Source organism: Kogia breviceps, chromosome 12, assembly GCF_026419965.1.
Source record: "Kogia breviceps isolate mKogBre1 chromosome 12, mKogBre1 haplotype 1, whole genome shotgun sequence".
NCBI classification, from domain to species: Eukaryota; Metazoa; Chordata; class Mammalia; order Artiodactyla; family Physeteridae; genus Kogia; species Kogia breviceps.
Window position 1 is genome coordinate 97,679,471 of NC_081321.1, and position 23,448 is coordinate 97,702,918.

Here is a 23,448-nt window from a genome sequence, read left to right on the forward strand (position 1 = left end):
CAGATACCTAGGAGTGGAATTGCCGGGTCATGTGGTAAATTTCCGCTGAAATTTTTAAGAAACCACTATGTTGTTTTCCACAGCGGTTGCACCATTTTCCATTCCCACCAGCAGTGTATGAGTTCCATCTCCACAACCTCACCAACACTTATTGCTGTCTGTCTTTCTGATAGCAGCCATCCTAGAGGGTGTGAAGTGATATATCTCATTGTGGTTTTGATTTGCATTTCCCTGATGACTAATGACGCTGAGCATCTTTTCATGTGCTATTTGGCCACTCCTATATATTCTTTGGTGAAATGTCTATTAAAATCTTTTGCCCATTTAAAATATCAGGTTGGGGCTTCCCTGGTGGCGCAGTGGTTGAGAGTCCGCCTGCCGATGCAGGAGACACGGGTTCGTGCCCTGGTCCGGGAGGATCCCACATGCCGCGGAGCGGCTGGGCCCGTGAGCCATGGCCGCTGGGCCTGTGCGTCCGGGGCCTGTGCCCCGCGACGGGAGAGGCCACAACAGTGAGAGGCCCGCATACCGCAAAAAAAAAAAAAAAAAAAACTTAAAAAAATAAATAAATAAATAAAATAAAATATCAGGTTGTCTTCTTATTGAGTTCTAAGAGTTCTCATATATTCTAGATACAAGTCCTTCACCAGATATATAATTTACATATATTTTCTCTCAGTCTGTCATTAATGGTATCTTCCGAAGCACAAAAGTTTTAAATTCTGATTAGTCCAATTTACAGATTTTGTTCTCTTATGGATCATGCTTTTAGTGTCACATCTAAGAAATATTTGCCTAACACGAGGTCACAAAGATTTACACATGTCTTCTTCTGAGACTTTTACCATTTTAGCTCTTATATGTAGGTCTATGGTCCATTTTCAGTTAATTTTTGTATATGATGTAAAGAACATGTCTAAATTCATCTTTCTGCCTATGGATATCCAATTGCCTCAGCACCATTTGTTGAAAAGATTATCCTTTCTCCTACTGAATTGGTTGAAAATTAATTGACCATAAATGTAAGTGTTTATTTCCATACTCACAATTATGTTCCGTCAACAAATAAGTCTATCCTATGCCAGTATCACACTGTCTTTATTACCGTAGCTTTATCCTAAGATTCAAAATCTGGAAGTTTAAGTACTCTAACTTCATTCTTCTTTTCCAAAATTGTTTTGGCTATTCTGCCACCTTTGCATTTCCAAATGAATTTCTAAGATCAGCTTTTCAATTTCTGCAAAAAAGCCAGCTGGGATTTTGATGGGGTTTGCATTGAATCTACAGATCAATCTGGAGAGAATTTCCACCTTTATAATATTGATTCTTCCAATCCATGAATATGGAACGTCTCTTCACTTATTTACATCTTCTTTTCCCTTTAACAGTTTTTTATAATTTGCAGTATACAAGCCTGGGACTTCTTTTGTTAAATTGACTCCTAGGTAATTTATTCTTTTTATGCTATTGTGAATGGAATTGCTTTCTGAAGTTCATTTTCAGATTGTTCATTGCTAATTTATAGAAATGTAACTGATTTTTGTATATTCATCTTGTATCCTGTGACCTTGATGAATTCATTTATTAGTTCTAGCAGTCTGTGTGTGTGTGCATTCCTTAGAACTTTCTATTACAATATCATGTTGTCTGTGAATAAAGACAGTTTTACTTCTTTCTTCCCAATCTGTATGCATTTTATTTCTTTTCTTTCCCGATTACACTGTCTAGAACTTCAGTATAACGTTGAAAAGAAGTGGCTAGAGCTGATATCATTGTGTTTTTCCTGATCTCAGGGGGAAAGTATTTAGTCTTTTACCATTAACTATGCTGTTAGCTGTGGGTTTATCGTAAGTGCCTTTATCAGGTTGGGGAATTTCCCTTCTATTTCTAGTTGGTTGAAAATTGTTATCCTGGATGAGTGTTGAATTTTTCAAATATTTTTTTCTGCATCTATGATCATGCAGTTTTGTCCTTGTTTCTATTAATATTTTGTATTACATTAATTGATCTTTTGGAAGTCAAACAAACCTTGCAGTCCTGGGATAAATCTCATATGGTCGTAGCATTTAATCCTTTTTACATGTTGCTGGATTCACTTTGCTAATACTTTTTTGAGAATTTTTGCAACTATATTCACAAAGGATATTGATCTGTGATTTTGTTTTCTTGTGATCTCTTGGTCTGGCTTCGGTATCAGGATAATAGTGACCTCAGAGAATTGGTTGAGAAGTGCTCCTGCTATACCTTCTGAAAGCTTGTAAAGGATGGCTATTTGTATAAGCAGTCTTTCTAGCCTTCAATGAAGAGAATTTGCACATTTTTCGTTAGATATATTTCTAGGTATTTGGTTTTTAAAAATATTATTAGAAATGATATTTTAAAACTTCTTTCTCTAATTGCTTACTGCTGGTTATAGAAATATTATTGATCTTTGCATATTGACCTTGTATCCAATGACCTTCTCAATTCTATTATTAATTCTAATATGTTTTTGAAGATTCTTGTGGACTTTCTATGTATAAAGTCATGTGAGCTGCAAATAATAACACCGAGAATAAGAGTCCGTGAACAGGCAGAGCACAGATTGTTTCCGGGTGCGGGAAAATGAGCCACAGCTGATGTACACGGAGGTGACCAGGGTGACGGGCCCGCGTGGAGGGAGGATGGCAGCGTGTGGAGGCAGCGCACACAGCTTGCTTGGAGTGGCTCTAAAGCATCTCGGCACAGCTCTGCGCCCCTCTCTACAGCAGGGGGACCTGCTTCCCAGGGCTGCCCTCTGTGGCCAGGCAACAAGCCAGCCCTGCCCATTCCTGGCTCTCTCCCTGGGCCCTCCTTCTCCTTCCAGGTCCCGGAATGTGGCCAAGACCCAGGTAAACGGTCAGAGGGGTTGAAGCGGGCATCTCAATTGGAAAGCACGCCCTCCGCAGCTCTCAAGTATCTGATGGCCGTGGCTCTCGTGTGAGGCCCCGGAGGGTGAGCTCCTTGTCAGCAGGGACTTCACCTCATTCATCTATGAGTTCGACCTAAGTGCCCAAGGCCGGGTCCGGCGTGGGGCAGGCACTCAGTCCCCCACCTCCTCACGTGTGTCCGTCAGTCTGTTTGCCGAGCGGTCCGTCGGTGACGTATCTGGCACGGTACGCATTATTACGGTCCTCCATTAGCGGAGATGAAGATTTCACTATTTTTAATTAAATCGCCTCTTCAAGATACTAAGACAAGCCGAGGGGGAGGAACACACGGAAGCCTTCGTTTACCTTAAAGAGGTGGGGTCCACCCGACACGCGAGCAGGCGGCTCAGCGCAGGGCGGAACGCGCCCGCTCCGGAGCAGCCCGTTCGGATCCTGGCCCCGTCACTCGCTAGCTGGGCGCCTCAGGCCGGGCACACGCCCCCACGTTCCCTTCCTCAGCAATAAAAGAAGTGAAAGAAGATGACGATAGGGTCCACCTCACAGAGGTGCTGAAGGCCGAGGCGAGCGAGTACGGGAAAATCACCGAAGGCCCAGCACCCAGTCGGTGTCACCATTCCTGTGCATCCTGAGAGGACAGGTCATATAGGCATCAGGATTAATGACGGCCGGTGGACCCACTAAAGCGTCTCCCCCACGAAAGCAGGACCCCCAAACCTTGGAATCCACGCTATGCAGCGGCATTCTAGATGGACAGAGGTGCGGAGCTGCAGCCTCCAGAGCAGAGAGCAAACCCCAAACCTATAGGCCCGCCCCCGGGCCCTGGGAGCCCCCGCAGAGCCCTGCCCCGCAGTGCAGACCGCCCCTCGGTCGGCAGGCTTTGCAAGGCGGGCGCTGAGGCCGAGCAGTCCCTCTTTGGTACTCGCTCAAGTATGAGTCTGAGGCAAAGTAATTCATTGTACTCCGGGTTGGTTACTAGAGATTCAGTTACTGGAGGTGCTCAGTAAATAACTAACTTGGGGGATATTGCTATGTACCAGAAGCATCCGAATGCGGCTTTCTAAAATAAACGTGAAAGTGGGACAGGAGCTCATGTTTCAAGCAGAGTCATGAATAAGCCTCCCTCTGCAGTACAACTAAGTAAGCAAACAGGCTCTTCTGGAACTAAGAAAATGTTCCTGGCACGGGCTACAGTTGGTTATGAACCCATGAACTCTAGGTTGGGGCGTGGGAAGATGGGTCAACAGGCCTGGATTAGTCCTTAAGTAAACAGCTCATGGTGACCAGTCACTCCATTCCTAACAACCTTGACACGCGTTGTTCCCACCCCCTGGCATTTATATTGCAGTAAATTGTATGTCTTCTATCCTCCCAACTAGACCCAGCTCTCGAGGTCAGGCTTTGTATCCCTAAGGACTCAGAATATTTCCTAGCATATAAAGGGAGCACAAAAACTATTTGTTGAGTGGATAAATGAATGGAGATACAGTTTTTATTGGTCCTGTTCTGAGTATTAGCCTTCTTTGAAACACTAAGTTTTTCACCAGAGAAGGGTTTCAAAATCTTACAGAGTTGATGATCAGCAGTGCTTTCTTCAACGATGCCCAGTGACCTTCATGTCTAAATAACTTCGTGATAATGTCTTCCTTGCGAAATTGACTTCTAGAGCTGATGCTACAAGAGAATTAAGAGAAAAACAGGAATAAGATTATGTTCTTGAACTCTGTTCTTAATGCAAAAACAACAAGAACAAAACCCACCACCCTAACAACGACTATAATAGTGCTTTATCTCTGGACGGCTCCTTTCCCTGAAAGTGTCACGTGCTTGTGAGGGCCCATCTGTCTCTCAGTTAACGTGGTACCTAGTAAGGGGGCTGGCATGGATGCAATTCCCATAGGCACCGGTCAGCTTTGCTGAGCCATCACTCACCTCTTCCCGTGCCGACTAGCTGTGGCCAGCCCTCTTGCCGACCTGTGCCTTTGGTGTCAAAAAAGACCAGGAAAGACGCCACGATCACTGCTGAGACAAACACCTCCCTGTGCAGAGTGCTGCAGTCCACTCGCCAACTCGGTGACCGAGGGCACACATTTCCAGCTTTGAAGCAGTGAGGATGTCAACCTTCGCCACCTCTCCCTCCCTGTTGACAACGGCCGTGACCGCCTATACTATCAGACCCATCTCCCTTCCTTGCCTCTTGCTTTCATTCCCCGAGCTCAGGGCCGGCAGTCTGGCGTGTACCCTTGAAGACCCGTGATCACCCATCCATCTCTGGAGATCAAAGCCAACTTCACCAGGGACTCTGGTCAGAAAGGGGGCCGGAGAATCTCCTAACAATATACACTTGTTGGCCTCCCTTTTCGGTGTTCACTTAGACAGCTGGACATTTTCCACTAAATAAAGAATGATCGTGAATCATACTGGCTCTCTGAACAGCTCTCCAATTGTTTAGGGGAGTTTACTGCTGCATCCGCGCAGCCGTCTTCGCTTTTTCCAGTTGTGTGAGAACATATAAACACACACACCCTTACCACCACTTTTAAGAAACATATAAAGTGGGAGAAATGCTGAACCTGAGTTCCTTGCGTGACCCACTGGAACCTGGCAAGCACTGGCATGAGCGGGGACAACGAAAAATGTCTCACGACATTGCAAAATGTCTCCTGGGGGCCAACACTGTCCCCAGTTGAGAACCACTGTTTTATTTTTTATTTATTTTTTTTTTTTTGCGGTACGCGGGCCTCTCACTGCCGTGGCCTCTCCCGTTGCGGAGCACAGGCTCCGGACGCGCAGGCCCAGCGGCCATGGCTCACGGGCCCAGCCGCTCCGCGGCACGTGGGATCTTCCCGGACCGGGGCACGAACCCGCGTCCCCTGCATCGGCAGGCGGACTCTCAACCACTGCGCCACCAGGGAAGCCCGAGAACCACTGTTTTAAAGTAAAGAAAATTCACAGGCTAATTCCTACAGTCCTGGACAAGGTGCTGTGAGACAAGAAAATTGTAAAGAAACAGAAGTAACTTCACTTAAGAAATGAACTCACAGAGCCGCATCCCAGAAATGCAATGTGTGGGGAGCGCAGTGGGCTCCGAATACCTGGGAGGCTGGTGACCAGGGCAGTTCATTAAATAGTCAGAAATTCCCGGAGACGGGGCTAGGACCCAGCAAAACGGGAATTAACTCTGTGGTACGTTTGTCTTTACAAGAGAGCACAGTGCTTTTAATGAACGTGCAGAGGTTATAAAGTCTTTTTTCTTCAAGATTTACACAGGGCGGTCAGTACAGGGTGCGCGTCAAGATAAAATAGTTCTTAGAGGGAAAGTCTAAATTCGAAAATGTCATATTATTAAGTATTTTTTTATGTTTTCGGCCACCACCGCCCACCACAATTTATGTGATAAATATAAATCTGAAGTTATAATAGACAATGGAGGGCTTCCCTGGTGGCGCAGCGGTTGAGAGTCCGCCTGCCGGTGCAGGGGACGCGGGTTCGTGCCCCGGTCTGGGAAGATCCCACGTGCCGCGGAGCCGCTGGGCCCGTGAGCCGTGGCCGCTGCGCCTGCGCGTCCGGAGCCTGTGCTCCGCAACGGGAGGGGCCACAACAGCGAGAGGCCCGCATACCACAAAAAAAAAAAAAAAAAAAAAAAAAAAAAGACATTAGAATGAAAACAAAAATAATGGTACTCAAGGCAAATAATCCACAATATTTTCACCATGCAGAGAGCGGTAGGAAAACAAGTTAACATACGTTGCTCTTTTCCGTATAATATTTAACAAATATGTGTTTGTACACAATTTTACAAGATTATACTCAGCGCTCAGAGAGTGATGTCGGCAGGGTCGATGTGTGTATTGACGGTATTCGGGCTCTGTTTCTGCGTCCGTGACTCACTAAGCCTTTGACCTAGTGAAGACCCCATATGGTCTTATTTTTTCATCTAGAAATTGGAATAATAATTATACTTACCTTACAGTTTAAGGCAGTTTTAAATAAGAAAAATATATGGAAAATAATTTATAAGCTATACCTTATTATGCAAGAGTTGGTAATTATTCAAAGAAGACTAATTTGTCATTCAATAAATGAAGAAAAAGTAATTCAGATATTCTCTAACCTTTTACATATTATGATATGTGTAACCAAAATTTAGTTTAGTTTAGTTTTTTTTTTTTACATACCTATTTCTTTTTGTCAGGGGAATTTTATTACTAGCTTCCAACAACTGAGGCTCATAAAATGATGTTAAAAATTGCTTCCAATTGACTTTAGTGGTGGTTTTAAGTCCGAATCTGGATTTAAAAAAAAACAAAAATAGTATTTTAAACATTTTTTTCTATAACGCTGCATGGATTAGATGCTTAACATTGAATTGAAAATGGAAGCAGTGAATTTATATGAAGTTTCATATCTAAGGTAAACAAAATAATTTAGTAAAATAATACTACAAATTGATTTTTTAAAAGCAAGGAAAAACCGAACCGATTAATACATCTCCATGTCTCTATATTCTGTTAGCAGTAGCATACACTGAAGGAAGAAACAAAAGGATTTGATTAAAATCCTAACGTTCATGAAATAATTCTTCCAAATTCATTATTTGAAGAGCTCAGTCCGAGTGGTAAGCAGAGTAAAGGCCCCGAGACGTTCGCGCTCCGGGTGCAGAAACTAGAAAAATAAGAGAGAAGGTTTCTGGAGCAAAGCTTCAGATATGCTCGGGTGATCCCCAAGCCCAGCGCAAAGTAGGACGGACGATGTGTACCCCTCGCCTCAAGCCTTGTGGACAGAACTGCTCTACTTGGGAGTTTGCAGATGCCCCGGCCATGGGGGGGGGGGGTGTCTAATGTATCAGTACCTGACGCCCTCACAGAACGGAAACCTTGCAGATGAGGGACGAACTGCTGAGCCATTGACCGAAAATGGGGGCGGGGGGTGGGGGTGGGGAGGTGTCGGCAAGACTGCTGGCTGACTCTCCGTCATCGGGGAAATAACGCAGAGGGTCTCGTGTGAACCCGACGTGGGCCGCAAGCGAGAGTGTGTGTGCACACACAAACACACAGGGTCGTCTAGGTCCTGCCCGGGGAGGCCACCTGGAAGAATGAACAGACCCTAACAAAGACGGTTTTCCTTCCCTGTTTCCAGGTTCCCAGAGGCTGAGGAGGGAATAAGCGATCAGCTGAGATGGGGATGCATTTATTTGCCTTCATCAAAAACCTGTGGATGCGACAGCCGAGTGTGAAGCCCAGAGACACGACAAAGACTCCCATGAAAGGAAACACCTTCAGAGAGACACCTGTTGGGGCCGGAAAATGCGGTTTCCAGCTCACGGCAGAGCCAGTCCAACAGGAACCTCGCTGCTGCCCCCTCTTTCTCTCCTTCCCCTGGGCGTTCCAGGCGTGGAGGAGTCAGAAGCCGAGTTTGCAATACGAGGAAGGAAGAGAAGTGCAAAGCAGAGATGGGGAGAAGAAGCCATCTGTGCCCCCTTTCTTCTTGCCTGCAACAGACCCTAACTGGGTAGGGAACACAATGCACGTTTAAGTCAAGTCTACAGCTTCGACCATGATGTGAAACTGGCTATCGCAATTACTAAGCTGAGGCTCTTTGTGTGACCTGAAACAAACCAAAAAAATCAAAGTCTGCTCATGCTTTCATCCAAGGGAAAAAGAACTAACCCAACTGAGAAAATTTAAAGGGGCAGTGGGCAAGAAAATGAAGCTGCCTTAAGATTACAGTCCATGAGTCTTGCCAACGCAACTGAGGTTACATGTGCACAACACATCCATCCAACTATCTATCCATCCACGCATCCGTCCACGTATGGTGCCGAGCCACCAGCTTTCCTCACTTGAATTACTGCTCTAGTCTCCTAACCGGTTTCCTTGTACTCACTCTTGCCTTCCACCAATATGTGAATATTTTCATACTTTAACCAGCCTGCACTTTTTGAACTGCACATGTGATCAGATTGCTCTGTTGCTTAAAATCTTTCCACGCCTCCCCACGGCTCTTTGGGTAAGAATTAAAATCCTTCGGTAACGTACAGCTTGCACAGTTTGACCCTGCTCACATCTCCAGCCTCGTCCCATATCGCGCTGCCCCTTGCTCTCTTGGCTACGGCCGTGCTGGTCCTTTGGTTCTTCAAGAGGCTTGTGGCCTTGCTCGCCTAAGGCCCGTATGCTTGTTGCTGCCTTTGCCAGTTGCCACATTCTCCCCACTACCCACCTCCCCCACTTCAGGTGGTTAATTCCACTCCTCTGTCAAGTCTCAACTGAATCATTACTTTCTCAAGGAAGCCTTCCCTTATTTCCTTAACCAGGTGCTATTTGCCCTATTGCACTATGTCTCTCTCCTTCACAGCGTTTATCCCTCTACCTACGTATGTTAATATCACTCGCAGTCAACACTCGTATAGCGCTTTGACTATGATTATGATTATAGCAGCTAACGCTTGATTGGTTATTACTTCTACTTCTGCTATTAGCACCATGTATGTGGTCACGAGGAAGAGAGAGAATTGACTGACTGAGTTCATTACACGCACATGGCAACATATAATAAGTAGATTGTGAGGGTGGTTTAATTCACTGCTATCCGCATACAAAACAGAGTTTCATCTTTCATACTCAATCTTGCTTCCCCAAACTTTGCCCGTTATTTTGATATAGTTTGTTACTGCCGTATATTTTCACCTTAAGTTGGAGAGCATGTTACATGTCACCGTGGGTTGCAATCAGTCAGATTCAGATTGTAAGAAACTCTACATAACAAACAGTCCAGACTTTTTTTCTACAAATGCATCTTAAGGGGGGAAAATTGACAAATGGAGAGAGACCCTGCAGATTAAAAAAGAATTGCGGCAAATCAATCAATTGCAATGTACAGACTTGATTTGGATCTCGAGTCAAATAAGTTAGAAAAGAAAATGTGAGACAATCAGTTAAATTTGAACTCTGACTGGATATTTATTAATATTATTGATCATTCTATTAGGTGTGAAACAGTATCTTCACCATGTTTCTCAAGAGAGTTCTTATCGAGAGACATAAATCTTTTCAATGAAATATGATGTCTGGTATTTGCTTCAAAACTATCTGAGGTTGAGGAAAAGATGGGCAGGGATAGCAGTGAAATGATTGACCACGAGTGGGAAGCTGCAGACGGGTATAGTGGGAGCATCCGTGGATTCATTACATTATTCTCTTTACTTCTGCATGTGTTTGACATTTTCAATAGTAAAAAAGTCGAAAACATTAATAAAAAATAAAGAAAGCTGTTCCTCATCCTCACAGTTGACGTCTGGGGGAACAAAATGTCAAGGAAACGACGGGACTCTTACCTTTTCATTAACTGGATGAAAATTCTTCTTGGTAATCGGTATACAAAGGTGTCGAGGACAATCTTTAGGTAATTCAAAGAGACGTAGCCACGTTTGGACGGGTCCCCTGCACTCAGGGCCTTTTCAACCTTTTCACAGGACTTTGAAAGCTGCGGTGAATTAAAATGGGAGCACAGCCTTCACAGAAATCAGCGGCACACAGCTCCTCAACCACTTCATTTTCACCAAAACCTCTTCACATTTTCCTTTCCAAAACTGATCAAAAAGGTTACTATGGCATGTACTGAACTTCAAATGTTTAATTGATGAGCTCACTACACAACAGTATCCCCAGTCACAGCTACTCAAATGACAAGGCAGACAAGTTTCTCAGGGAAAAACAGCACATACAATAGCTCTAACTCAAATTTCAGAGCTAAAAATACTTGGTGGATCTGCCAGTTTGATACATCTTTCTTAATATACTTTCAATCCATCCCTACTGTGAGCCCATGCTAGGCTGCTCCTGATTAAGTCAGGTCAATCAAACAAAAAGCTGGTGACATTTTATTAAAAAGAGAAGTAGCTTTGACTGTACGGGAAATCGTTAGGATTTCATAAACATCATACACATTGGACATTTCTTTAATTATCCTTTTTTTGTGTGTGGTGGGGGGGAATTACAAAGAACCAGGGTGAATCAGCTTTGCTTATGGGACTTCTAAAATGCAGTAAAGTAGGTTAACCACTGATTTTTATATGACTCATAAAAATGCTATGAAGATTGGTTTTATTTCTAAAGGTTTTCCTGCTGTTTATTACTAATAACAATATTCTTCGATATTTCCAACCCTCTCCACGTTGTCTGAATTCACTTTTTTCCTGCTAACTGAGACACGAAGATAAACAAAAGAAACACCAACTTGGTGTAAAAGGTGATGTTTAAAAAACTGCTGGAACATGGAAATATATGTACAAGTGTGTCTCCCCACTAAAGGAATAAGAAGCACATTCCACTAAGACTTCGTGAAGGTGCACAGGAGTATCGGAAATCCAAGGGAAAATCTTTAAAAGAATCTAGAGACTTACAGGGCCTAAGCTTCTTAGAAAGTTGCATAAAATTAACCCAAAATGTGGCTAGATGTGCCCATGTCTCTCTCTCAGGGAGGTGGGCTGCCTGGGGGAAGCCTCTAGTGGAGGGAAGCCAAAGCCAGACATGGAGTCTGGACTCAGTATATTTATTGGATTAATGAAATCTGCTTTTAATATCTTAAAGACATTTAGTCTCCAATCAGGTTTTTTTCAGGAGAGTGTTTTGGCATAATCCAGAGCTCTTAGAAGAAAAGCAGGAATGAAACAAAAGTAATGTCTTTGTTTCTCTGTGGTTTTTTTTTAAGACTTTATTGAATTTGTTACAATATTGCTTCTGTTTCATGTTTTGGTTTTTTGGCCATGGAGGCATGTGGGATCTTAGCTCCCTGACCAGGGATCTCGGGATCTGTTTGAACCTGCACCCTCTGCATTGGAAGGCGAAGTCATTACCACTGGGCCGCCAGGAAAGTCCCCAGAATTAATGTCTTTGTGACACGTAAAACCTTTTAGGAATTTTCATCATTACTGTTTATAATGAAATGACCAAAAAAATGCAAGCAATTCAGCAAAGTATAAAAAAGGACATAAAGATACCGGAAGTCTCACTACCCACAGGTTTTTACCTAGTGTTCCAAAAACTCCAACATGATCACATAAACTTTTTTTTTTTTTTTTTTTTTTTTTTTTTTTGCGGTACGCGGGCCTCTCACTGCTATGGTCTCTCCTGTTGCGGAGCACAGGCTCCGGACGCGCAGGCTCAGCGGCCACGGCTCACGGGCCCAGCCGCTCCGCGGCACGTGGGATCTTCCCAGACCGGGGCACGAACCCGCGTCCCCCGCATCAGCGGGCGGATTCTCAACCACTGCGCCACCAGGGAAGCCCCACATAAATATATTTTATAATTTTACGAAAATGGGACCATACTACACTTTCAGCTTTGACAAATGCTTTTTTCATGTAACAATATGTCATGAAACTTTTCCCACAAGAACTAGTGTGTATCTGCATCACACTTTGAAATGATACATGGCAGCCATCATGTTATGGATGGAAAAGCGAAAGGTACACCCATTTTCCATGTTTAAACATTTGGTTTTTATCAATGTTCCCCTGACCCCCAATCTAAATGAGGCTCCCCTTGTTATTCTCTCTTATAATACCCCGTCCTTTTCTGTCATACCACTCTAGGAAAATGGTAGTTACGAATGTGTATTTGTTGAACATCTCTCTCCCTGAGGTAAGGTCATGCAATCTCCATGAGAGCCAAGATTGTGCCCTGTTTTGTTCACTAATAATTATCTAAAATGAAGCACAATTTGGCATGTGGTAGGCACTCAATAAGTATTTGTTTAAAATGGATACATTTTTACCAAAAATGTTCTAAAGAAAGGTTGTAAGGAGCTCTCTGACACATCAGTAAAAAGAGAAACAAAATTTAAATTATAGCTGAAATGTCATTGAATCGGCATCAGACTGGTAAAAATGTACAGCTCTAATGGTATCAAGAGTTGGTGGGTACATTGGACAACAGGAATTCTCATATGCTCCCAATGGGAGTGTGAATTGGTATTCTGAGAAACAACCGGATACTGCCAATGAAAGCTGAGGAGTATGTTCCCTACAACCTAGCAAGGAACGCTGGGTGTAATTCCCAGAGACACCTCAGCAGGCACGCACCAGAAGATACGGAGCCAACCACTTACGGTGGCATCGTTTGGATGAGCAGAAAATAGGGAGCAATCCGAATGCCCATGCCTGGGCAGCGCATAATTTGTGTATATATAGCTAATGGAGAACTGTACGGCAGTGAAAATGAAAATACAGCTACCTCCACAATGTGAGTGGATCTCATCCTAAGCACAAGCAGGATGAAAACAAATGGTTTTACAACTATGCAAACACACTATAGAAAAAGAAAGAAAGAAACAAACATCAAGCAAAAGACAAAGAACCCAATCTGTAGGAGAACAGGATACAAAAAAAAAAAAAATATATATATATATATATATATATATATCACCAGCAAAGCTTTCATACTATAAAAAGGAACTAAATAAGAATATAAATTCATTAAAAGAAAAGCTTGAAGACAAGATGATAAAACAATGAAAGAGAGTAGAAGGATATCTGAAAGGTAAGAAAATAGAAAACAAAAACAACATCATTACAGGACCTAATAACAAATTAGAAACAGCAAGAATAAAAGACAAGGCTGAAATTAAAATTAATAGTGAAGGAATGGCTTGGGAATTCCCTGGCAGTCCCGTGGTTAGGACCCAGCACTCTCACTGCCAGAGCCCTGGGTTCCATCCCTGGTCGGGGAATTAAGATCCTGTAAGCCATAAGGTGTGGACAAAAAAATGGCTTGAAAGATTCCCAATGAAGGCGGAGGAAAAGGACAAAAGTATTATGGCATTTTGAGAGAAGATGATTACCATCAAGGATAGACGAAGATGATCCAATATAAGGATAACTGAGGATACCACTGAAGGAAGGAAAGATGGAAGGAAGACAGAAGGGAGGGAGAGAAGGATGGAGGGAGAAGGTTTTAGTGACGTGACACAGGGAAAATTTTCCTGAAGTGAAGAACTGAATCTGGACATCAAAAGAATATACTGTGTTCCAGGAAACTTTGGCAAAATGCTCCAGGCCAAGACAGCTTAGTTTTGCTTTTTAATTTCAAGGGTTAAGAAAAAATAGTGTAGGCATCCTGGTAGAATAAAAAATTATCTACAAGGGGGAAAAAAATCAGTTGACCTCAGGATTCTTCTCAAGAACACCCAATGCCAGAGACAGTGTAGAAAAACAACATTTTGAGGAAAAGAAAGAATGATGGAAGAATTATACCCAGCTAAGTTGTTGTTCTAATTTAAAAAAAAAAAAAAAAAGGGGGAGAGATAGTGTGAAAAAACAAAAGGAATAAAGCACCCATGAGCCTTTCTTGAGGGAATGACTTGACAATGAAATCCAGCCAACCAAAGAATAAATCAAAATAAAGAACTCTGAAAGGGATAAGCTATGGTAGCACTGGAGTCGAGTGATGTGTATTCAATCCATGTCAATATAAAATGCAGGCGAAACAACTGGGGGAATTACAGTAACGGGACAAAATGTAAATAGTATAAGCTCTGACTGAGAACAAAGTATAAACAGCAAAAATTGTGGGGTGGGAGGGGTTGGGAAGAAACACAGGAAGTGCCAGTCACAAGGAGTTTCACAGCCAGCCCGTGCTGACTGTAACTGAGACAACCTTCAAAACACCATCATTTCGCCAACTCTTCATGGCTTTCTTAATCTCTTTTTTTGTCTCAAAACCCCTTTTTGGGACCTGATATCTCTTGTGGCAGAGGAATATTTATCCAAAGTTCAGAAACATCTTTGGCTTCACTTGAGGACACGATCGTGTGGGGCGCCGGGGGTTCAGACTGGGCCCCGGGACTCTCTGGCGGGGTAACCTGGGGCGGGTCATTAAGCCTCCTCGTGCTTCACGTTCCTCATCTCGAAACCGGGATGATAATGGTGCTTAACTCCTGGAGTTGCCGTGAGGACTGAACACCTGAGAGGCGCTTACAACACTGCCTGGCACAGAGGCAGCCCCATGAAAGGGTTAACTATGAGGGTGATGATGACGATTTTTTTTTTTTTTTTTTTTACTTCTGGTAAATTAAAAGAAATTTAAATTAAATATGATTTATTTGTAAAAAGGAGCATGATTCTCTTCTTATAAAATTATTTCTATCTATGTATCCACCCACCCACCTGCCGAGGCAGCAATCCTTCTATACATAGAATAAAGACAGGCCTAGAATTATGTTCACCAAATGTTGCCTTTGATTATTTCTGGGTGGTGGATTTTGAATAATTTATTACTTTCTTCTTTATACTTTTCAGAATTGCTTACATTTTTTGGAATGGTCATGTTTTCATAAACACAATAATTTATAACAACAACGAGAGAAAACAAGTTTTACCGATTTACCAACTGAACATTCATGCGCTCCCCCCTCCTCCAATTCCCTTACCAATATTGGCTTCTGTTAATTTTTTCCTCATTGACGATTTTCTACTGAAAATTTTATATTAATAATTTATTAAAGTTCTACATATGTTAGGAACAGTTATTATTTATGTGTCATTTATGTGGCACATGTTTTTCCAAGTTTATCATTTGTTTGTACAAAGTTTTGCTGTACAAATACTTTTTCATTTTAATATAGTCAAATTTATCAGTCTTTTTCTTTATGGCTTCGGGGTTTTACTTCATGCTTAAAAGTCTAAATTTCAAGATTAAAAATTTTCACCCAGATTATTTATTTTTAAATTTAAATAGCGGGGGCATACAGAATTTATTTTGGTGTGGAGAGTGAAAGGTTCCAAGCTTTTTTCCCCACATGGCTGGCTAGCGAATTATCCCAATAATAATTACTGAATCTTCTCCTCCCTCGTCCCCACCATACTTTATTGGAATGCCTCACATCATATGCTAAATTCACATATCAAGATTGGCCCACCGCCCAACTACTGTTTTAAATCAATTTGAACGTTCATTGCTGCACCACTGTCATAATGTCTTAATTATTATACCTTTAAAAATATTTTATATGTGATACGATAAGCCCTCTATTGTAATTTTTCAAAAGAAAAAAAAATATATATATATATCCACCCAGATGTAGGGAGAGAAGGTGTTAATACTAAATCTTCCAGTCCAAGAGCTAGAAAAGCCCTCTTCATTTTTTCAGGTTTTCCTTTATTTTACTCAATAAAGTTGTATCATGTCTTTACATAAGTCTTAAATTTTTCTTATTACATTTAGTATGTGAGTAGCACCAAGGAAGTACTTAATGTCTCATCATCGTTACTATCATCCCTGCGTGGTTGTTAGGAGGAGCTGGAGGAGGTCCCAGGGCTTGAGGAGGCGGAGGTGGTTCAAAGCAGTTTAGAAATAACGTCTAGACCTAATGGTCACCCACAGCCATCTACTCTCGTCGTTCACACTTCAGATCACCCTGGCGCTGGGAGAACGTTCTTACCTCTTGGCAAAAGGTCCTCTCAGTTTCATCTAAGGAGCAGTTTTTCCAGATATCTTCAGGTGAAACAGGACTGGGGAGGTACTCTCTTTTGGAACTTTTGACTCGTTGATCCTCCCATGGGACCTCTATTAAGAAAAAAGAACTCCAGTTTATGAAGACTGTCAAACATACATTTGAATATTAAGTGTTTCCGTTTCATCATCACCTGTCTGGTAAAAATTAAGACTCAAATAAACCAAAAACATGAACTATATAATAGTGTTGTTGAAATAACTGGACGGACATTTTAGAAAAAAATAAAATTAATCTACTTGCTACCTTATCTAGGCTAAATCTGGATAGAGTAAATATATACTAAACAGACTAATAAAACCATAAAGGTAGTGGAAGAAAATTAAGATGAATATACATAATACATGTAATACATAATCACTGTGTGAAAAGTCCCTTCCAAAGAACACATTAGGGCCAGAAATCATTCAAATAATGGATAGTTCTGACAACATAAATATTTAATTTTTGTTTGTTAAAAAAATACACAAATAACAATGAAAGAAAAATGAGTGGGAAAAACTATTGTTAATATATGTGAGAAATGCAGGTTAATTTCCTCAATATATGAGCAGCTCTTATGAATCAAAAGGATAATATAAATCCCCAATCACACAACAGACTAAGGTTTAAACAGGTAATTCACGTTAAAAAAAGGATTTTTAAAAAGCCAAGAAATGTATGAAGAACTGCTCAAACTCATTGGTAATTTAAAAGGTCTAATTAACACAAGTTAATTTTCCCCTACTTGTCAAATAGGCAGGGATTAAGCAAATGACAAAGAAAGAAATCAGTGCTGGCTTGTATATAGAAAACGTGGTCCTCGAATATGCTCAAATCCCCTTCTAGAACTTTACACTAATGGAATAATAGGACAGATGTATATGTGTAAGGATCTGTTCTGTCCTGTTTATAAGAAGGGAAAAAATGGAACAATTTAAATGCCCATTAATAGAAGACTGGTTTTATAAATTATGGTTCATAGACATTAAAAACAAAGGGCCTGTCTAAATCCTGAATGCAAAAAATTTTCTTTGATATTGTTTCATGATTGAAAGAACGAACAACTAGCATAATTTAATTTTCACTTTAACGCTTATTTTGTGTATTTGCTTATCTATCCATCCATCCATCCATCTATCCATCTATCTATCTATGCACCAGAAAAAAACCTGGGAGGATAATACACCAAAAGAATACAGTGGTAGGATTATAGGGAAGTGTGATTTTTGTGTTTTCATGTTTTCTGGCCTTTTTGCAACCAGCACTTATTACTTTTATAATAAAAGAGAATAAAATAAATCGAAGATACAGCCATTTTCTTTCTCAAAGTCAACTGCAAAGAATCACAAATGATCTCCCAGATTTATTTCCTAAAATGTCTGCAAATAAGCTCCACTCAAATTAGGCACACTTACCACTACTCAGCTGCAGTTAAACTGCTAGTCATCTGGAATTCCATCTCCTACCTCAAAAACAAGAAGAAAAAGAAAAGAAAAAAAGTAAGTCTCCCCCAGTGGACCCCCTCTGGCTACATGATAAAATACAAACCCAGCCCTCCAGAACGCAGTCTGGAATTCCATGGTTTCAGTGGGCCGAGCATTTGAAACATGGGCTCTCAGAGCACAGAAGCTGCGAGAGAGCCTCACTGAGAGTCCAGGGAGCCACGCAGGTATCACTCGGTGAGGCAGGTCTCCGCCCCGGCTTTCTGATGCCTTGGTTCTGCACTTACCGTGCGCTGGGCACTGCTACTCTAATGGAGGCTTAGAAGGCACATACAGCACGTCTAGGGAAACCCCTTGGCGCTCCGTAGACAGCACGCCAGGGCGGAGGGCGGAGGCGGGGCCGAGGCGTGAGGCCCGCTCCCGGGGCGGGGGGGGCCGGGGGGGGCGGGGGGAGCTCACCCCCGGGGCGTACCGCTCTAGCTGCTACCGCAGGCTGGCCAACAAACTCGATGAAGCCATGTCCAGTGACTCCGCTCACATCAGAGTTAGACCAGCTTTCGCGCTTCTGTGCAGCTGAATAATTCCTGCCGCCTTCCGATTTCCCCAAAATTTCCTCTGAAGGATTCTAGCTGATTTGAAATGGAGTCGAGAAGAAATCCAAAACGTAAGGGGGCAAGTATGTATGTCATAGGTGCAGCAAAAGGAATTCAGCCCCCAATGTCATTTCTTCATGTGCCCAAAAAAATGGTGCTTTTGACAAGCAAGGTCTTGATGGCGTCTTCAGAACAAAAGTAGCAAAAGCAGAAATATGCAAAATTCACAGAAAACAAATATTGTTCTATGTAGAGAACAGTCACAGATAATGGGCTGCTGCAAATGAATGGAGACTCCCTTCTTATAGTACTTAATAAAATAAGCAAAAGAAAAAAATAGTAAAAATTAGTAAAAATAAAAAATAAATTTATTTATTTATTAGCAAAGCAAATAAATAAATAAAATTACTAGCATAAACTGAAGCAAGAAGAAACTTCATATGGGCAGCCAGAAAGTTTTGCTTCCAATTATGGTGGATTTGCTCATATTGAAGCAAACCTCCCAGCAGATAACAATTATAAACTCTAGCCAAAATATAAACAAAAAACTCTCTGAAGGCATTGAAGAGCAAATGACATAAACTGGAGTCAACCCTTGGAAAAATGGAGTTTCTTGTTATTTGGCCTTTTGCCTGAGGGCAGGGTTCACCTGGAACCTTATGCTAAGTGGCTAGAGTTTAGATATAAACCCAGGATCTTACTGGTTTTAGGAATCAAAAAAAAGAGAATTCAGGACTACCACAGCAGCTAGAATACAGTAAAGAGGGAAAGCACAAAAAGAAAGGCATAGAAGAGGATCTCCAAAGCCCGTGAATAAACTCTGCCCAAATCACTGGCTAACACTGGGAACTATAGATGTGTAGAGCAGAAAACAAGATGCCCAGCTAAGGCTAAAACAGCAGAAAAAAGATCTCACGTGTCTTCCCCTCAGGGAAGACAAAGATTAGTCTTCTACTAAAGTAAACTGGTTACTAAAACCAAAACTTAAATTCTTCAGAGGAACATAACAGACTCCATAGTCTCTACAATGCAAAATTTACTATATCCAGGATAAATTCCAAAATTACTAGATATAGGCAAAAAAAAAAAAAAAAAAAAAAAAAAATCCCACAGGAAACTATGATCCATATTTTTTTAAAAAGGTAATCAATAAAAACCAAATCCTAAAATGACCTAGATGTTGAAATTAGCAGATAAAAATTTTATAAAGCATTTTAAAATTTAAATTTTTTAAATAACCATGTTTGAGAATATGAAGGAAAATATACTACTAATGAAATGAACAGATAGATATTCTCAGAACAATAGAAGCTGAGCAACATATACTGTATTTTCTTTGCTTGCTTGTTTGTTTTTTGGCCACACCACGTGGCTTGCCTGTGTTTATAGTGTATGTAAAAGTATGATGTATGACAGCAATATAACAAAGGACAAGAAAGAAGAATTCAGAAAATTCTGTTTAAAGTCTATAATTCATGTGAATTAGTATAATACTATCTGAAGATAGATTCTGATTAGCTAAAGATATATAATGGAATAAAAATGCTCAATCAATCCAAATTTCTTAAAATTACACAAACTCTACAGGAAAAAAGTTGGGGGAAGGGGCTGGTGGATAGACAAGGAATGAAAGGAGCATAACACAAGAAGGCAAAGATCCCACCTTGGAAGAAAATGTAATTCAAGGTACAAAATTACTTTACAGAACATTTTAATAAGAACACGAATTCATTAAAACAAGAGCTCAATAACAAGATGATAAAACAATAAAATGAGAGGGGAAAACAATACAGTAGGCCAAAGGAAACAACATTATAGAAGTAATTAATAAAGTGGACATAGCGAAGGGTAGCATAGACTAAAGTGAAAATCAAATTACAGGTATAGCTAAAAGGCCTAAGATGATCCTTGTGAGTACAGAGGAAAAAGACAAAGAGAATAAAGCACTTGAAGATGATTTAGTCAATAGAGAAGACAAAAACAACTCAACATAAGCGTAGTTTTTGTATCACTGAAGTTAATCTGAAAAGTAGAACAGAAGCTTTATTCAAAGATGTACAATATTACTAAAAAACAAACAAACAAATCCTTGAAATGAAGAGAGAATTGAATTTTCAGGTTGAAAATATACTGTGTTCTGGAAAATTGATGCAGAAAGCTTAACGCCAAGACATTTCCTAGCTAAATTCATTTAGCACCCTGGAGTCAAGTTTTCTCATTTTAAAAAAATGGGATAATAATACCCACCTCACAAAACTGTTGAGAGAAATAAAATTAAAATTAAGGTTTACAAAGTAACTACATAGAGCACAATAAATAGATTTTTTTTTTTTTTTTTTCTTTTTTGGCGCGCGGGCTCAGCAGTTGTGGCTCATGAACTTAGTTGCACCGCGGCATGTGGAATCTTCCCGGACCAGGGCTCGAACCCGTGTCCCCTGCACTGGCAGGCAGACTCCCAACCACTGAGCCACCAGGGAAGTCCAAATAGATGTTTTTTGGTGTTATTTTTTATGTGACTTGTTTTGTGTCTTACCTGTCCTATTAAAATATATATACATGTACACATACATACAAACACACACACACACACACACACATACTTCTTAAAGTTAGATTATTTTACTTGGCTTTGTACCCAATGAAGGATCTAGTAGTACAGGGACTTGCACATGAACTAACAGAATGTAAGGGATGAAAGCATCCTTGGAAGGTCGTATTGTCTAGTAATTCCCAAAACTTGGAAGGCTTTGAAAAGTAAGAGTCCTGGGGTCTGCTCTAAGCTATCCTGGTTAGTGAAACTGAGCTGAAATCTGAGAATTTGTAATTTTTAGGTTTGCTAGTCAGGCAGATCTGGGAATCATAGACGGTATTAGTGCATATTTGCTTCAATGAATTGCACTGAAACCAGACAGTGACAACCCATCTTGAATGAGCCAGTCACACGTGTTAAACGCCTGAGGCAAGAAACTGCTTTTGCCTCAAATGGCCAAAGGCCTGGAAGGGAGAATCTCCGATTGCATTTTTCATATACCCATCCTCGAGGGGCTGGACCCCTGCTCTCTCCAGAACTGTGCAACTCTCTAGAACTCTGTTCTAGAGGCTGGGATACAAAGACTGTCAGTACGAGGGAAGTTTTCCCTTCTCAAGGTTGTGGGCCTGCGCGAGCCCAGCCTTCCATGTCCAGTGTAACCGTACCATCTACTCAACTATTTGCCCTTTTGTATCAAGACTGTTCCCATCGTTAAAGGAGTAACATGTTCATTAACAAAAGTTTTTGAAAATATACAGAAGTAGCAGAAAGAATCAAACACCCAGAGGCATCTCCCTTAAAGACAATCTATATTTTGGAATTTCTTTCCAATCATTTACTGATATTCCACATACGTTTTCCATGTTATGATTAACTTTATGGAAATCATTGCTTGTGGATGTACATTTTACCATGTCTATAGGCTTTGACTCACTTAACCCTTTTCCTGTTGTTAGGCATTTACGTTATTCTTATAAATAAAGATACCATGACAGTCTTTGTGGATAATGCATTTTCCATATTTGAAAGTGTTTCCTTAGGACAGATTCACAGACGAGTAATTACCATGCCAGAGGATACTGAAATCGTACTTTAAAATACTTACCTTGACTTCCCATAGAATATTTAAGGTTCAAGTCATTACTTGTACTGAGGTTCTTCAAAAAAACATTATAATCCACTGCAGTATCTTTATCAATGTTGTAGTGTTTTGCAAACCTAAAATAGAACTGTTCATTAGTATTCAGAAATTATGATACAGAGAATCTAAATGAAGCAAGTTTTTTTTTTTTTACTAAGGTATCCTTTACTCTGGGGTTGGCATTAATTTTAATGTGTTTCTAGCTAGAGCTGGAATAAAGAAGTAAACCCTACGAAATGTTACTGTAAGATTTTAAAAATGCAGATACTCCTGAAACACAATCAACTATACTTCAATGTGAAAATAAATTAAATAATTAATTGATTAATTAAAAATGCAAATGTTTAGGAGGAGACCACTTCACTCTCTCTGCAGATGGCTGTGTACAGATCTCCGCGCACAGGTACGTCTCGGGACCCGCTAAGGGGACGCCCCCTGCCTGCACCCCGTAGGGTCTCCTCCCTTCTCTGGTGGGGGTGGGTGAGGAGCACCTCTGCAATCAGGCAGCAAAAGCAGGTCCCGCTTCCTTTAATAATTGGGGGGAATGGAGCTGGGCCATGCGTCAGCATAAAATGTCTATAACCAGAGAAATCTAGAGCTGGTGGAGGAGAGACCATAGCCCACCTTCTTGACCAAGAATATCATTTCACAGAGAGAAACTGTGCCCAGGACGGCGTATCGTGTTAAAGCAGTCAATGGTGGGAGTGGGGGAGCTTTTCTCGGAGCATTCTAGGATTTCTATGCATAAAGAGAAATTTTGAAAACACTTAAGCAAGGTCTCTTCCTGAAATACACTGAGATACTCTTTTTTTAAAGTTAAGATAAATACAATGTTTGGATTTTTTTTTTCCTCTAAAATGAAATTTCTATTATTCAAATCTGCCACTTGATAAATGGTTTTCTAGATGATTTCTGCATTATTACATTTATAAACAATTGACAGTTTTTAAATGTTTGGTTATATTATCTCCATATGTGTTGGTTTCTATAATTATCTAATTTCACGCTGCTTTCTAAAAATTTAGTAATTATCACTTAAAGTAGTTGTTATTTTTCTGTTTGCGAATTTAACAAAGAGTGATGTCATGTATTCATTTCAATGCATACCTTTTTTTCCACTTTGATGAATCTTGCCTATTGTTCTAGTAAGAAAAATTATCTTGAGATATGATAGCTGCCAGATGTTAATCTTGAAACTCCCTAAATAGCTCCATCTTTCATCCACAGACTCTGTCTGGCAAAAATAAGCTGTAAGCACAAGAACCCAGAAGGTGGCACCTCAAGTGTTCCTTTTTGAGTTACCATCCTACAGAAAGTCCTGGCTACTCTGCAGCTCCAGGAGAAT

General features: G+C 41.0%; 1 protein-coding gene across 1 annotated transcript in view; it reads right to left on the reverse strand.

Annotated features, from left to right (window-relative positions):
- Positions 1–23,448, reverse strand: part of EFCAB6 (EF-hand calcium binding domain 6) — a 215,168-nt gene that overhangs the window by 130,944 nt on the left and 60,776 nt on the right. The window contains 6 exon segments of the mRNA XM_067010638.1: positions 3,363–3,398; positions 4,475–4,580; positions 7,085–7,195; positions 10,240–10,388; positions 16,344–16,468; positions 22,068–22,180. Of these exon segments, the coding sequence (XP_066866739.1) occupies positions 3,363–3,398; positions 4,475–4,580; positions 7,085–7,195; positions 10,240–10,388; positions 16,344–16,468; positions 22,068–22,180 (640 nt within the window).